Source organism: Scardinius erythrophthalmus, assembly GCF_964197995.2.
Source record: "Scardinius erythrophthalmus genome assembly, chromosome: 19".
Lineage (NCBI taxonomy): Eukaryota > Metazoa > Chordata > Actinopteri > Cypriniformes > Leuciscidae > Scardinius > Scardinius erythrophthalmus.
The window spans coordinates 25,838,713-25,856,277 of record NC_138239.1 but is presented as its reverse complement, the minus strand read 5'-3'; the positions used below and the strand labels follow the sequence as shown (position 1 = coordinate 25,856,277).

Sequence of the window (17,565 nt, the reverse complement as noted above, 5' to 3'; positions counted from 1 at the left end):
CTTCTCAGTGTCTTTGTCATTTATGTATTAAATAAATGATTATTCAGACCGCCATTGAAGTATCGCGTAGACCGGATGTCACGTGGTACCAGTTACTTTTCTCCACGCTGGTAGGATGGACCAATGATAATAGTTGATGATTATCCGACAAGGATTTTTATAGTATTTTTTTTTTTTTTTTTTAGAGATTGTATTTACGTGCATGTTTTGCATGTTAGGTCGAAATCCGTAGATTTAAAATAGTTAAATAATAGTAATGTATATTGTGTACAATTTCTCCAATGAGGTTTAAAACGTCCTGGGAATTGAATAGGGATTAATAGGGTTTTGGAAAGTTTGAGCCGCCTTGCGCCCCCTGTAAGAAGCACTTCTGTGTATTTGCCGCCATGATTTACTTTCCCACTGGCTCTAGTGAAGAACTAAATGTAGTGAGTCATTTCCGATCGTTTTGTTTCAAAATAAAAGTTTAACTTCTAATTGATTACTGACCACTATATTAAATACATATCAAGTATTTAAAGACTTAATGTATGACAACGGTTTAGTTTAGTTTATTGTGGTAGGAAGCATATTTTACAAACAGGCATGCAATGTGATATTTGTCCTCAAAGGGGTTGTGCTTGACTCAGCAAACAGCCTGGCACGAATGTGTCTGGTTTCAGTGTAACTACATCTCATTCATGTGGCAGAGCTATACATAAACAGAGTTAAATATTCACAGACTAGCTTGAGTGTTATATTTCTGCATGAATATGCTTGTAGGATAAGTTGTGCCTGAAATTCTAGTCCTCCGTTGGCTTAAGTGTATTGCGACACTCAGTGCTTAACGTATCAGTTTTGAGTAGACAGACAGACAGATAGATATATAGATAGATAAACAGATAGATAATATAGACCGATAGATAGATAGATAGATAGATAGATAGATAGATAGATAGATAGATAGATAGATAGATAGATAGATAGATAGATAGATAGATAGATAGATAGATAGATAGATAGATAGATAGATAGATAGATAGATAGATAGATAGATGTAAGCCAGTTATTATCTTCAAACTTTATTATCATTTAAAAACAATCTATTTCAAAAAGAATGCATGGAATAAGTTACTCATTTCATCTTTATGATATTTTTCTTCTTGATTAAAGATAAAATACAAAACATAGCAAGGTATAAAAAGAAAGAAGGAAAAAGGTGTATATTACAAAGTGTTAGAATCTCAATACTATATATTTTTTTACCTGACCAAATACCTTAAACATGAACAAATACAACATCAAAACAAGTCACCTTCATATTTTTTCTTTTTATGTCCTACATCACATGCCATTAATAATTTCCCAGTACAAAACAGTAATACTTTTAAAGTAATCAAATTATAATGTTCCTAATATCTGCCATATTTTTCAGCTAACAATTATCTAAAAACATATTAGTCATTTGCATCAGAAGTCTGGGACAATGGAGATCTTAACGACACCGATGTGAGATTATCTACAGCAGTAAAAAAAAAAAAAAGTTTCTATATGCATATTTCAGTCACTAAAGAATAACAAATCATCCTATTGCTAATATTTCATAGTTATGCGACAACATCTCTGCTGTGGGAATTACAGATGAGAAAGAAACCTTCAAGTATGTCTGCGTGGATGTTTGCATTTGTTTGAGGTTACAATAATAAAAGAAAATTTCCATTAAAGCCTTAGAAAACCAGTCTATTGTTAACAGTCCACAATGGCACCCTGATATCCTTTGAAAGCTTTAATACAGAGAGAACTATTATAAAATAAATGTATAATCACCATTTGATGGAGTAAGAGGATGCAGTCCAATATTCGAGTAGTATTATTTAATTACTAAAATTTTGAAGCCAACTACAAATGTTTACAGGTCTATAAAATTGTGGTCACATCTAAGGTTATATTAAAGAAGATTGCAACTGATTTGTAAACCATGTGAACTTTTAAAAAGTAAACTAATTTACAAAAAGACCAAAATATATTATGACACTTAACTTAGATTCAAATCTTAAAAGAGCAGTAAGCCACATTTCACAATAAAATAATAAAATAAATTACATTTGTAAAAATACAGCTGAAAAAAAAAATCTCTTAAATAAACTACACATAAATAATATCATGATCCCACAATAATAAAAAATCATCTATTCTGCTTTCACTTTTTTAGAGGCAAAGAATCGAAAATGCTGTTTATTGCTCCTGACAGAAAAAAAGGTTAAATGTTCAGAATCTGATGGCCTTTTTGCAGCTTTGCTTTCCTTGTCCCCAAACACATTGAAACCATTGATTTAAAAAACCCACACATTATAAATAGACTGTGGTATGGTTCAAATGACAAGATAAGACAACATGATAAGACAACAGGCATTGCTTTTTAACACTGGATAGAATTTGAATTAGAGGTACAGACTCTTTAGCACCTAATTCATTTATGTACAGACGGCAGACTGCTTTTAAAATCAAGACTTTTCAAAATTCAGCAATATAATCCAATAAAGCGATTATTCAAAAACACTCAATTATTACATAACCACAGCTGAAATGTCCAATTATTTCGATCCCTTTTCTTAAATATACAGTCTGAAAAAACTGTCCAGACATGTCTTCCTCCAAATTTTGGTATCTTAGTTTATACATTAAAGGCACACTATGCAGTTTCCGGATTTTCACAAACAGCGACCCCTAGAGTCGCTGTGGAGTACTTGTATTTAACGTTACTGTCGTAAATACCAGTCGTTCTGACCGCGCTTTCTTCGTTTTCTTCGTCGACTCTGCCATGATTCATGTCTGAAATGCGTGCTAGTGTCTTCCATAGAGGCTACTTCATATGTTGTTGATGTATGTGACGTCGTGCCGTAAAGCAAGTCGTGATTCTCGAGAGATTTGGTGGGCCGCCACCTCTCAAACTTGCATTGCTGGTTTTGCCAGCAGCGTCCCCCTCCCCCGCTTTGCTATCGGGATGATTCGCCCCCTACTACGAGTTCGTTTACCATCTCAATGATTTCGAAGCTGTTATATTAAGGTACAAATCTTGCATAGTGTGCCTTTAAATGTTTCATGTTCTTTAACTCAAAAATATTGTTGCAGCAGGACAAAGATTCTTCATATGACTGCAAAGTGCCTCGACAATAGTATTCTTATCTCACACAGCTTTACTGCTACACAAAGATTCACACAAGACTAAGTAAAAGTAAAGCCCTGAAAGCTGTTAAAAGACAAACATCCCACCCTGAAGTTATACTGAGTTTCCTGAATTGAACCACGTTGTCATACGAGAACCTGCGGTCAAAGACAAACACTAAGTATTAGTTGAAAAATAAATAAAGAAAAAAGACTGTAACAACAGGTAACCTGTGAAGCTCTGAAAGCTCCAGAGTCATTTCTCCTCAATGTCCTATTAAAATCTGTACAAAAACAAAAGGACATTAGATAAAATGAATGACTTCTGAAGTTAAAGCTTTTATGTGATATCAGTCCATCACAGCGATTATTCAGTAATATCCAGGATGGTATTGTTGACTCCATGGCTTCTGATTCCAGAACTGATGAAAACAAAGAAAAAAGGAATTAAAGAAGGAAGCCTGAATATTTTTAGGACCACTGATAATTTTGCACATTTTACATTATTTTCATGACATATTATTTATAAAATGTACATAATATATTATGTACGTATACATACATATTTATTTGTGATTCAAGTTTTTTTTTTTTTTTTTTTTTTTTTTTTACTGTAATACAGGGATCTAGTTAGAATAACCATTGGAAATAAAGGGATAGTTCACCCAAAAATTAAAATTCTGTCATTAATTATTCACCCTCATGTCGCTCCAATCCCGTAAGACTTTGGTTCATCTTCAGAACACAAATGAAGAACTTTTTGATGAAATAAGAGTGATTTCTGTCAAACCATATACAGCTATAGTTCATAAAGAGACCGTAAAACTAATCCATATGAATTGAGCAGTTTAGTCCAAATTTTCTGAAGAGACGCGATCGCTTTATATGATGAACAACTTGAATTTAGGCTAAAATTTTTAGCCGTAGATTATCAATGGAGGGACAGAAATCATTCTTATTTCATCAAAAAGATCTTAATTTGTGTTCCGATGATGAATGAAAGTCTTACGGGGTTGGAACGACATGAGTGTGAGTAAATAATGACAGAATTTTCATTTTTGGGTAAACTATCCCTCTAAAGCAAAAACTAACACAATGTTAAAAAATATCTTTGATAATAATGGTCCAAAAAAGGCTTGATTTTCTTTATGCAAGATACCCTTTCTTTTTTTTTTTTATTAATCTTAACATATTTTAATATAACAAGTAACTCACCCCTTGTTGCCAGCTCTGGTTGAAAGCTTGTGCTTTGTTCATGCTAAAGTTGCCATTTTTAAAACCTCGATTATTTCCTCCACGACCCCTGAACTTCTGTGAAAACAGCAGATTTGTGATTTATGGTTCACATTGGGGTGGCATCTTAAGCCGCTTTTCCACCATCGGCCCAAACCGCTCTCTTTCCTTAACTGTTCCATCCCGTGCCGATCTGGCCCAGTCGGTACTGATATGGTTTCATTTTCCACTGTGGGGCTGATAACGGAGCTCATTGGAATGTAAACTACAAATGCATCAGTCAGTGCCCAGGTAATGCAAAAGTTTACAGACGATATGAGATGTAAATAGCGACCGTGTTATGGAGGATGAACAGATATTTCGGTAAAACTTTAGAATACTGTTTCAGCGTTAATGAATAACTGCACAGGATCAAATGATTAATACATTCTAGTAACCACTTTTTACTAACAAGAAACTCTGATTATTGAATTAGTAAGTAATAGCAATCAGTTGAATGAGGTAGTTCACTAATCAACTACTATTATTTTCATACGTCCCAGAGGAGGTAGAAGAACTACTATATTCTCAGGTTCATAAGTGAATTATGCAAAATGTGTAATTAATTCTAAAGTGAAGGTCATGATAACCCACTAGTAATGACTCAGGTATTATCAAATCCTTTAGAAGGAATTACTAATTATTTGCATAAGTATTCTAAAGTGAAAAGCATGGTAACACTAGCCTGGTTGCCAGCCGAACTTAGCCCCGCCCACATAATTTTTAGGTCGTATGACGACGTCAGGCTATGGTAACTCCCTAATATTGACTGGAATCATTGTAAGCTTCTGAGGTTTTTGTAAGGTTGAAGTGCCAAGAATTCCAGGTCAAGAACAATTTGTAATCGTGCCGTGCCACACCAGGCTTAAGCGGAAACACAACTGGAACACTTCCTTACCATTCTCAGAATCATTCGTCCCGAAAGTGGAAAAGCGGCTTTAGTTTTAAATTGACTTACTTTTCATTCATTAGCTGCCTATTTTACAGGCATACAGATTCAAGTTGTTCAGGCTGCAACAACAACAAACAAAAAATGATCTACATCATCAATGATTTCTCACCTGGTTGAAGTTTCCTCGATTGCCCCCTCCCCCTCGTCCCATGTTGCCCCTGTGCATGGCTCCTCCCCTGTTGCCCATGTTAACCATATTGCCACGCCCATGTCCTGGCCTGGGGGCACCGCCCCTGTTAGGCATCCCACCACCACCACCGCGGTTAAAACCACCCCGGTTGAAACCTCCTCTGAAGGCAGGGGGAGGAAGGAAGCCTCTCGGGGGTCTGCTGAACCCCCCACGCGGTCCAGGCACTGTCAAACAATCCGAAAAGACAAGTGTTATTTTCTGCTCAATACTCTAAAGTATCTCACATTATGGAGGTGCTGCTTCGTGGTGTATTTAAAGTTCTTCTATACAAATACGTGTATATAAGAAATAAAAACAAACATTTAGCACAACTGAAATGGCGTACCACCCCTAAAGTTGCCTCGGTGTTGAAAGCCTCCTCGTCCTCCCCTCTGACCCTGTCCTCCGCCACGGTTGAACAGATTTTTGCCTCCTCGTCCTCGGATGCCTCCCCTCTTAAGCTGTACACCTCCCTGATTGGGTTTCTTCTCAGGAGGAAGGGAATTTTTGCTCTCCTCCTTGTACTGTTCAAGAAGTTTGGACGCTTCTTCCTTCTGCAGCTCGACATAAACCACTTCAGTGAAGCACTCACCTTCCACAGGCAGCGTGTATATTCCTGGAAAAGATTATAGTGTTTCATCTTGTGAGTTTTGTCAGTTGCACAACAGTGTTGTTACTGTTAAAGGCAAAGTATATACGTTTCACCGCTAGAGGCCGCGTATTCAAAACAATAACAAAGGCGTAGCTTGATGATGCAGTGAAGGAGCGTGGAAAGATGGGAGTTGTCGTCTTCACCTCCACTGCTGATGGAAATCAATCCGACAGGACTCACAAATCATGTTCATGGATGAGGTAATGAAATAAAGTTTTATAACCATTGTGTTTGATCACATGATCTAATTTCATTGTAATGAATTAGCCGCAAGCAACATAATGTTTAATGCTAAATCACTACTCGTACATAAGGCAGGGTATGGGGTTCGAAACTCTTTAGGCACCGACTGAATTGCCTCGATACCATTGAGTATAAAATTTTTTATTTGGTACCAAATTTCGATACCTAAGGGAATCAAGAGCTGGTGATTGGCTGTGGCGAGGCATCAAGGAAAAACACTAGTTTACGCCCAGAGATGTGGCTCACACCTCGTGTGTAAGCATCCCAACCCCCATAGATGTAAAAGATCCAACAGCGCGCGATGCAATATTTGCGACAAGATAATTGCAGCCAAGACCGGCAACACAATAAATCGAATGAAGCATTTGACAGTGCATGAGCAGAAAGTTGATCCTTCTTCGACTGCAAGAAGATCTGGAGCACGTCACAAATGAACCGAAACTCGGCGTATAGGCAACTTGCCTCACAGACATGAGAAATAGGCATATAGAAAGTTTGAAATGTCTACTTATGTAATCCAAATGAAAGGTGCATTTTCCAGTGGCCTATATTCATTGAGTCATTGAGTCTGTAAAAAAAAGTTCCTTCAGGAACTGGCATCGAAGCCAAGGTATCAGTATCGAAAAAAATGTAACGATACCCAGCCCTACTCTACACTTATTCTGCAATATTACTCTGCAATAAACAAAAGACAGTTGACGGGCCAGTGCTGCATTGTCAAAAAAGTTTAACCCTTGCCAATTTAAATATTCAAGCTCAAGAAGAAGCAAAAGGGAACTCTATTCGTTAATCACATCCGAAGCGTACGCCTAGAAATCCACGTCTCAGCACTCAAAAACTGAATTGAGCTCTCTTTCACGCCTTCTTGCTCTTGAACAGACACATTAAAAAAAAATTATGTCAAAATGCCTGTCTTGTCAAGTATCCTTAGTCAGTTTTATCTTAAGTGAACAAATGCAGTTGAGAAAGAAAACGCATGTGTATCAGAATATTGGATCCGTGCATTAGCTCAAATTGACAAAGTGACAGCAGTTGTTTAATCAAACAACAAAAGACAAAGAACAATAACTCATTGCTCTTGACTGAACAACTTTTGTAACTTCATAAAGGATTAATCTGCTTTTCATGGCTGGTAAAAAAAATATTTATAGCCGGTAAATTTTCTTAAGTCATCTGCAAATGGCAGGTGTGGCATAAAGTTGTTTTTTATATGAAAAACAAAACAAATGATAAAATTGACTAAAACTTAAACTGAAATTTAAATACAAATATGAAAATAAATACAAAATATAAGATCATCTTAGATCAAGTATGGCTTGAGAAAAGGATCTTACCCTTCATTTTTAGGACTGCGTGTTCAGGTACATCTTTGCCATCTGTTTCTGCCTTTTTCTGAGTCCTCTGTATATATTCCTCATCTGTTGGACAGACTACCACAGCTTTACGCTGGAACCCGGCAAACAGGCACATTTTCCTTCTTTGGGCTGGTGCCGATACGTTAGTCTAAATGGAGACATTTAAGATTTTGTATTTTCAGCAGATGATATAACAATCATTGTGATTATTTGTGATGTATTTGTAAACTCCATGTCACCTGGTCAAGAATGTAGTTGCGTTTTTTACGTGCAGCGATCTCGATGAATTTTCCGAGGAAGAGAGGAGCGCGCTGAGATATCGCTGAGAGCTTTGTGACATCTTTCAGCTGTCGTTTCAAACTGGAAATCTGAATTTCAACATCAAAATAACATCAATTATGTTGTTAATAATATCTAAAAAACAAATCTTGATAACACTTTACAATAAGGTCCCATTCATCAACATTAGTTAATGCATTAGTTAACATGAACCAACAATGAGCAATATATTTTTACTGTATTTATTAATCTTTGCTAATGTTAGTTAATGAACAAACAATAATTCTTTATTATGTATAAATATGAATGACATTCACTGAGATGAACAAATGATGTAGAAGTATTGTTCAACTTCATTATTCGTTCATGTTTACTAGTGTTGTTAAACAGATGGAACCTTATTATGTTACCAAAATCAACACTCACCATCATCTTCTCTATGATGGTGTTTGTCCCAAGAATGTTGTATTTTCCAGGGTTGGCTTCTGTATGCTTTGTTACCCATTCAGTTTTTCCAGATCCAGGCAGTCCGACCATGACAATGACCTGTGAAGATTTACAGCAGATTTCCATAATGCATTTTAATGATGTTATAGAAGAAAAATGTAATGGCTAAGAAACCAACCTCACAGTCTTCTTTGGTCTCAGGCCCCTTTGGTCCTCTGATGCGATCGCAAACAGGGATCTGCTGCAGGAGGGTAAAACCATCAGGTTGGGGGAAGTACGGGGTTTCACGCTGGCCGAAGTTGAACTCAACCGCACAGTTGTGGCAGAGGATGTGAGGGAAGAGCGGCTTCCCCTCAAACTCATCCTTACTGACTTTGAAAGCTGTTCCCAGATCCTGTCCATTCTTGGAGAAGGACATTTCCACTTCTTCCCCATCAAAATTCTGCCAAATAAACACAAGCAAACATTATATATTATGGCCAAAACTAAACAGACACAACACACCCACACTTGCTGAACATTTAATTTCAAAATCTTGAGAACCATTTTAATATATATATATATATATATATATATATATATATATATATATATATATATATATATATATATATATATATATATACTGTATATTCAGAAATTATTCTATTATGCTGATTTGCTACACTAATATTGTGAAATATTATTACAATTTAAAATAACTGCTTTCTATTTCAATATCTTTTAAAATGTAATTTATTCATGAGATGGAAAAGCTTAATTTTCAGCATCATTACTCCTTTCTTCAGTCACATGATCCTTCAGAAATCATTCTAATATGCTGATTTGATGCTCAAGAAACATTTTTTTTATTATTATCAATGTTGAAAACACTTGTGCTTAATTTTTTGTGTGTGTGGAAACTGTGATGAATGTTTTGTCAGAATTCTTTGATCAATAGAAAGTTAAAAAGAACAGCATTTATTTAAAACAGAAACCTTTACTGTTACTTTTAATTATATTTAAAGGGGTGATGAACTGAGAAATCAAAGTTTCCTTGAGCTTTTGACATATAAGAGATCATCATACTATAATAATATCCTGTAAGTTTCAGAACTGAAAACTACCTTGTTAGTCCAATAAAAGCTTTTATAGACATCAGGCTCAGCAAACGACTCGTTTTTCAAAGTGGGGAACTATGACGTCAAAGAGGATAAAACACCGCCTCCACAAAAGAAGATCAACGCCTACTTCAACACAGCCTCTTTAGCCCCGCCCACCGATTCGCACAAACATGCTAAATAACACAGGATGACATGATAATTGCTAAACCGGATCGAGCTACTTCCAAGCAATAAACATGCTGTTGACTAATTTATTGTGCAGTGCCTGTTTGTGGAAGAAGACAGTCTGCATAAGCTTCCTTCGGATTCCAGCATGGTTAAACTTTATTAAATCAGTCAATCACAATTTCCCGACACGGATCTGCCAGCAACATGTAAGTAACCATGTGTATTCTAATGCCTGATCTGCGATCAGTGATTTCGGTGTAATTATTCAAGTTCAGATATTTCTCTTAAAATCGTTCAATACTGTTTATGCATCAGCGCTAAACGATCAACTTCACATAATTTCTCGTAGTATTATGAAAATAATCTTTTTTTAAACTGTTATTAAATTATATAGCCTACAGAAAGCGATCAAAGAACGATCCCTTTCGCCCAAGCTGTCAATCAAACAGCACAGCGCGAGCCGCGAGAGCTTATCTGGACACTTACCAAACTCGTGATGACATAATGACACTGTTACACTACACAACGAAGCTCTTACTGTGTACTCACATCGTGTTTGCATTGTGATTTGGTGTAAGCATTTGTGAGAGTGCAAAAATTGCGTTGCAATGATAAGATCTTTATTCACGCGATCAACAGACTGTCTGTCATCTGCTCAGTGCTCATCATGCTGCAACCTTTCATGTGATGGAATAGATTTAAATATAATGCTTTAAACGATACTTTTCACGATTTGTTAATCTCGATAGCTGTAATAGTAAAAACGTAGTAAAAGTTTTCGAGAGAGTTCCTGTAATACTAGCTATTTCATTGCAAGCATGTCAGCCAATCACAGCAGTGGGCGTTTACACTGCAGTCTCACAGCAGACACGCCCCTTAAAACGGAGCGTTCAAATCTGAGGCAGAAATCAGGCTTGAAAAAATGGCTTTTATTTATAAATTATGACAATTTTTTATGTAAAAATCATACTAACATTATAAGGGCACCCCAGGCAACATTATAAAATAATAAAACAATCCAGTTCATGACCCCTTTAATGCATCCTTGCTGAAAAAAAAGAGTATTCAAAGTAAAAAGAGTAAAAGAGTAGGTTAAAAATCAAACTGATCCCAAACTCTTAAAAGTCCTCATGAAATCAAAATTGACCCTATTTACTTTGTTAACGCACATTACTAGACTTGTGGTGAACAATTAACTTGGAAATACGTCACAACACTGAAGAAAAATCAGTTGCTACTTCCGGTTCACGGGGACTTTAAAGGTAGTACTGTATGAACACATGGTGCCACTTAGTGGTCAAGAGTAGTAATTGCACAGTGGTTAAACACTCATTCTAGATAAGCACACGGATACTTACAATAAAGCATCCGACAACATCATTCTCATCAAATGCCTCCCCAAAGTCCTCTGTCACACCGTTGCTGGTTTTCTTGGCCTTAGTTGAAAAGGCATATGAGTGTGCATCCTCCCCTGTGAATATGTAAGGTAAAGGGACACTCAAACTACATCATGAATTTAATAGTTCAACTATAATACATTCAACTATAATAATATAACTATAAGAAGTCAACACAAAGACCCTCACCTAGCAGAAGAGAGCTGTTTGCCAGTGACCAACCCACCAGGACATCATGAATCTCAGTTCCTTTACTGGAAATGTGTTTTACAGGTATCTTCTCGATAATCTGGTGCAAAGACGCTAAGACGTAAGGCTAAGGTCATGAAAGGACACCTATAAATAGTAAACATGAGGTTAAGACAGTGTTCTCACCTTCATTTCAAAGCAAGCCTTGCCCTTTGCCACACCATAAGACGCTCGCCCCCCTGCCCAAAGGTAGGCAAAGCTCTCCATGGTGAGAGAGGAGGCGCTATACCGATCCCGAGACACCTTGAAGTGCAGGTCACAGTTGTCTGAGGAAAATCAGAGGTGGACAACTGACTGTATCACTAAATACACTTTACAGAAATATATTCTGCATGTTGCTCGATGAAATATTCAGTATTTTTTAATTAAACTAATTAAATTAAGGATGTATTTGAGCAGTTTTCATGAGCTCTTTATACTTACAGGTGTCCAAACATACGGTCGTGTCATCAAACTCTTCATCCTCTTCCTCCAGAGGGGGCTGGGGAGACTTCGCCCTGAGGGAAATTCAATAAAATTCGATAAAAGTCAGAACCATTATAAGATCCCATTGAACTTCCTTTGGATTTTAAATATGTTCCAAGATAATCTGCAAGTATAAAACATGTGTTAATGCAGTTAAATTAATAAACTGTTAAATTTAGCACATGAATGCAGTTAGAATAAATTTTGAAAATAAACAATTAAATCAAACATTAGTAGTTTTTTTAGAAAATGGGATCACAAACAAGGTGGGTGTGCACATACATAAAGAAATAAATAAATCTGCTCGGACAATATTTAACAGGTAAAACACTTTAACTTTGAACTTATATTTTGAAAATAAAAATGTCTTTTTTGTGTGTGTGTGTTTAATGAATATTTAAGTGATGTCAAAAATCGATTAATCGCATTTAACATAAACGTTTTTGTTTATATAATATATATTTGTTATATATACAGTATATAGATAGATACACACATATATTATGTAAACAAAAACTTTTATGTTAGATTCGATTATCGCAATTAATCGATTTGACAGCAATCTATATATATAATTGATAATATACAGTACAGTTCCTTGGAAAAAACAATACCATCACATTGAATAAATTCAATTAAATGGCATAAACATGAACACATAAGAAATTATACATATGATAAGGAAAAATACACAATATACATCCGATTACTATAGTGAAAATTTCTAAAGATAACATCCGGAATACAAAAATATGAATAGATAGATATGAATAGTTTATTTCATGGACATGCATCAATACCCCATAGAATATTTTCATTTCTTTTAACAGCCCAAGCTCTAACCTACACAAAAACAAGATTCCTAAGGAGAAAAAAAAATACCACTTGAGGTGACAGAGATGCCCTTATTATAGGCTGAAAATAATTTCAAAATGGTCAGTAAAAATGTGTGTTTCTTTGCACTGATGAGGAACAGCATGTCAGATTTGGCTCTTTACTGCCAAAACTGCTCATAAATCTTTAAGGTGCAGCGGTACCTCAGGAGTACCAGAGGCCGACTGCACATTTCTTACCGGCTGTATTTGCTTTCTTCAATAAATTCAAAGTAGCCCCTTCCATGTTCATCTCGGCGTCTCTTTACACCCTTCTTATTCTTCTGTTCATCATTCTTGTCTTTGTCCGCATCCCCTTTGGAAATAAAACAATAAAATGTAAGGAGGCGTACCTCCCTGCTGGACCCATCATGAAGTAACATGATGGTCCAAATAATTACTGAAGGATTTATAGTTACTTCGGTAATGCATGAGTTGCAATGACCAGTATTTTAAAAGAAAGGTGTATTTAATTATAAGTTCACATGTTTAAAGTCAAGGAGCGATAGCGGTACACCGCAGTACTTAAATGGGTAAAGACAGGAGGTTGTTGCCAAAACAACTGCAGTCTGTGCAATTTTGAGCTAAGTAACACACATTTTCATTCACATTGCATGCATCTTGAAGAAAAGTGTTACAGTGTGTGCAAAATTTGAAGGCTGATACTAATGGGCAAAACGCACAAGCACTTCTTTCCCACTGTGTGCAACTTGTGCTTGACTAAACAAAAATTAAACAGAAAATGAAAAACAGGAATGGGCAAACAACCATAGATCATTCAGAAATCCATTGTTTTTGATGCAAAGGACAACTAGTATTTTATAAAACACCAATTAAAAAAATTCCACTAACAAAAGAACGACTCTCATAGATGCCCTTTTTTTGGTAACCCAAAAGTTATTAATGCTTCCTTCACATGCTATCGGAAATTTCCTACTTCCCACTTCATAAGTTGTGATTACGAGCTCGTCGCATTCACGTGCTTTGTTGTTGGAAAGAACAGGAATCATGGAGGACACCAGGTTTATTCTTGCCTAATTATTGGGAAATCTTATTAAAGCCAAAATTATATTTAGCATCCAATTCATTGACCACCAAATAAACATTCACAGCACTATCTAGATAGTCAGGTTGCTGACGGTTCTGGAATTTTATTCAAATAAAGGCTTTCGCTGTGTATAAAACACAATAAGCTTCAAATGATTATTCATATATGTCATTAAGCAGTACTTTAACAACAAGACCAGGCAATGTTGCTGTTGTGGAAAAAAACTGAATATCAGTCATAGCAGCAATCGTTCTCCCCTCCGCCATGTTTAAAGTTTATGGCAAGTCCAACTTGGAAACTTGGGTAACAAAATTATCTCCGAGCATCCCAGTGGTAAATACGACTTGAATATTCATATATATGTTCATGTCCAATTTGTTAACTAGAAAAATGGTATTTATGATAATTCCGCATAAGTACAAACCCCTATAAAGGCCCGTTCACACCAAGCACGATAACTATAAAAATAACGATAAAGATAACTATATATGTGTCCACACCAGCGACCGATAACGGTCTTTTTATTCTAAGCACGCGCGCGCCCGGATGATCCAGATCCATTTTAAATGCGTGAGACATTTAAATTAGAATGGATTCTGATTGGCTGTCAGTGTTTTATCGTTCGACAGCTGGAAAAAAATCGTTCTGAAAGTGATCCCAACGATATCGTTCCTCATATCTTTATCGTTATAGTTGTGGTGTGAACTCTGTTATTTTTTAATATGGAGAACGATTTTTAGAATTATATCTTTATCGTTATCTTTATAGTTATCGTCCTTGGTGTGAACGGGCCATAAGCCAGGGGTGTAAACTCAGTTCCTGGAACGCCACAGCCCTGCAGATTTTAGAAGCCATTTACACGACACCGTTTTCAACTGAAAAATAAATTAAAAAAAGGAAATAATTGTATGCGTTTTGGCCGTTCATTGACACTACAACGGCGTTTTGGGGGCCTGAAAACGCAAACTTTTGAAAACGGGTTTCAAAGTCCAAGTTTTTGAAAACGATACCGTTAGTGTCTCTGTGTAAACTACAAAAACGCAAATTCGTGAAATTTATGCACATGCATATTACGTGTTTAGTCTATAGGCATGGGAGTTTGGCGCGAGTGCCCAGTAAAAGAATGCTTACAATATGTGCCCAAACACGTAGTCTTTTCTTTACAAAGTGACATCGCCATCTACTGGCCTGGCATGCATAACAGCGTTTTTAGTCGTTTTCGCGGATCCGTGTGAAAGGGGTTCATTTTGATTATGTTTTCATCTGTACAAAGAAAAAACTTTTCAGTTTTTAGTACATCGTTGTCATGTAAACATACCCTTAGTTCCAAACCTGCTTTAACACACATACCTGTAGTTTTCTAATAAGCCTAAAGGACTTCATTAGCCGGATCAGGTGCGTTTAATTAGTGTTGAAGCCAAAGTCTGCAGTTTTGCACCCCTGCCATAACCCCACAGTACCCCTGATTTGCTAAATCAGTGGTTCCCAACCCCGTCCCGGAGTAAGACAAGTAAGACATGTTCCTGGATTAACATATTTTATAGACCCTGGAATAATATTCCTGTCTGAAAATTTTGTCCTAACCCTATCCCTCCCCCTAAACCTAACCCTACCCATAAGTTATCCCTAAAATCAGAGGGAAATGATAGGTGAATAACACTGATGTAGAAGCACCGAACTTTGGTTGTAAGCCTAAACTTGACATAAACTGTAAGCTTGTTCCTCAAATCTGATTGGTTGATTGAAACGTTGTTGATCTTTATAGATCCAGGAACATGTTTTACTTGGTGAAATCAAGTTCAACGTCCTGGGCTGTGTCCAAAATCGCCTCCATACCCTTAAATAGGGCACTATTTAAGGGAACAGCCATTTGTAGTGGTGTCCGAATCCATAGTGGACGTTATCGAGTGCACTCATTCAATCCCATGATGCACCGTAATAACGAGTATACATTATCTAGGGAATAGTGAATGAGGGTATGGGGAGGAGGGGCAATTTCAGACACAGAGTACCCCCAACTCTGCACATTTTTCATGTCTCCCTAATCGAACACACCTGATTCAACTCATCAGCTCATTAACAGAGACTTCAAGATGTGAAATGGCTGTGTAAGATAAGAGAGACATACAAAATGAGTACTGATGGGTCTGGGTGTACTCCAGTCCAGGACCAGGGTTGGGAAGCAATGTGCGAAATGAAGACAAAAAATAACAGTGTCCTAAATTAATGAGGTCCTCCTCCTCACTACTCCAGGGCAGGCAGAGTAAAACAAATGAACCGAGATCATTAAGCACAGACTCCATCTGGAGCTTTTGTCCTTCAATATCTCCACTTCAGCATCCTGTTACAGCTCACCGATCCCGAGAGCTACTGCTCAACCAGTAAAAAAACCAACGGACGGACACTATTAAAGGTCATTCTTAGGAAACGGCCCTGTTTATGCCTAAACATTTCATTTGATTTGATTTGAATCAGTTACTGCTGAACTGAAAAAATATATATTTTGTGCAAACCTTGACAAAACAGAACTAGTATCTTCTGAGTCAGCAGATTCTATTGTTTAATTTGATATACTAACATCTGACAAGCTTTTAATCTATATGATTAAAAACTAGAAATATTACAGCTGACCATAAATGTAAGTCGAGTTTATTTAAATAAATTATTAGTGTATTTAAATAAAAAATGCATTAGTGATACATAATATATATATATATATATAACATATATATATATATATTTATTTTGTCTTATGCATTACACACTAAATGGAGTTAAATTATTTTAGTATTCAGTGTCAGTAGTAAGTCAAAGGGACACAAATGGGACACCAGTGGCAGCATCTCATAAAATCCTGTATGCGCTCTGCTGTCAGAATGAATTATCCTGGCATCACACAACCCAAATATGCATATAAAAATATGAATTGCACAAGCTTCATCGTGTAATCTCACCCTCGCCAGGGCCCATGTCGAGAGCCACATCATCCTCATCAAATTTCTCAATTTCTTCATCATCTTCTTTGAGTAGGACATCTTCATCTTCATCTGATTTATCCATCTCTACCCCGGCATCCTCCTCCTCCTCCTCCTCCATGTCATCATCCTGCTGTTCCTCAGCCTCCGCGTTCTCTCCATCCTCATCCTCATCCTCCTCATCAGCATCCATGCTCTCTCCAGCCAGATCTTCGTCAAGGTCTTGATCGCCCATGAAACTGAGTCCTTCAGAGCCGTTGGTGTCGGTGGACAGCGCCTCCTGATCCAGAGCGGCCTGCAGCCGGGACATCAGCTCAGCCTTTAGCCCTTTATCTGACAGACTCCTCTTCTTCAGCTCGTCCTTCAGCTCGTTCACTTTCAGCTTCTTCACGTCCAATGCGCTCATCTTGCCGCCTTGATCCTTTATTTTCAGACGTTATACCCCAAATGTGTGAAATATGACGGGGAAGAGCAGGTTATGTGCGGACTGTCCAGCGACGCTTGATGCGGCCGGTCGCTCGGTCACTGATGGGCAGCAGCAGTCGGAGCAGAACGGGGCCAGTTCAGCTTTATATAATCTACCGTAATGCACACAATAGAGGAGAAGATTACCGTAAATATCACTATATAGGGCTATTGTGAATGATAGAATAAACTGCAAATTATTATAATATTATTCTAATACATTATTAGAAAAGTAGTAAATATTAGTACATAATATCAGTATTCAGTTAATTGCAGTCACTTTTCACATTAATAATAATAATAATAAATT

The 17,565-nt window shown here is 36.8% G+C and overlaps 1 protein-coding gene across 2 annotated transcripts; it reads right to left on the bottom strand.

The window, feature by feature from the left end:
- Positions 1-1,056: 1,056 nt before the first annotated feature.
- hnrnpua (heterogeneous nuclear ribonucleoprotein Ua) lies at positions 1,057-17,310 on the bottom strand. Of its 2 annotated transcripts, none has more exons than XM_081347690.1 (14): positions 16,770-17,310; positions 12,969-13,083; positions 11,854-11,927; positions 11,557-11,696; positions 11,371-11,470; positions 11,143-11,255; positions 8,692-8,955; positions 8,493-8,612; positions 8,027-8,155; positions 7,767-7,935; positions 5,884-6,153; positions 5,478-5,722; positions 4,360-4,455; positions 1,057-3,566 (listed from the first exon to the last, which is right to left on the bottom strand). In XM_081347690.1, exons 1-14 carry the CDS (start codon positions 17,194-17,196, stop codon positions 3,516-3,518), a joined length of 2,313 nt encoding a protein of 770 aa, XP_081203816.1. In that variant the 5' UTR covers positions 17,197-17,310; the 3' UTR covers positions 1,057-3,515. The 2 variants fall into 2 exon arrangements, with proteins under 2 accessions (XP_081203816.1, XP_081203817.1); XM_081347691.1 differs by having other exon boundaries at positions 4,360-4,452.
- Positions 17,311-17,565: the final 255 nt, after the last annotated feature.

Coding starts and splice junctions, on each gene's coding strand:
- hnrnpua (XM_081347690.1), bottom strand. CDS start 17,196: ATGAGCGCATTGGACGTGAAGAAGCTGAAAGTGAACGAGCTGAAGGAC. Junction 11,928..12,968: donor GAAGAAAGCAAATACAGCCG/GTAAGAAATGTG, acceptor AATTTCCCTCAG/GGCGAAGTCTCCCCAGCCCC. Junction 8,613..8,691: donor AGACCAAAGAAGACTGTGAG/GTTGGTTTCTTA, acceptor AAATCTTCACAG/GTCATTGTCATGGTCGGACT.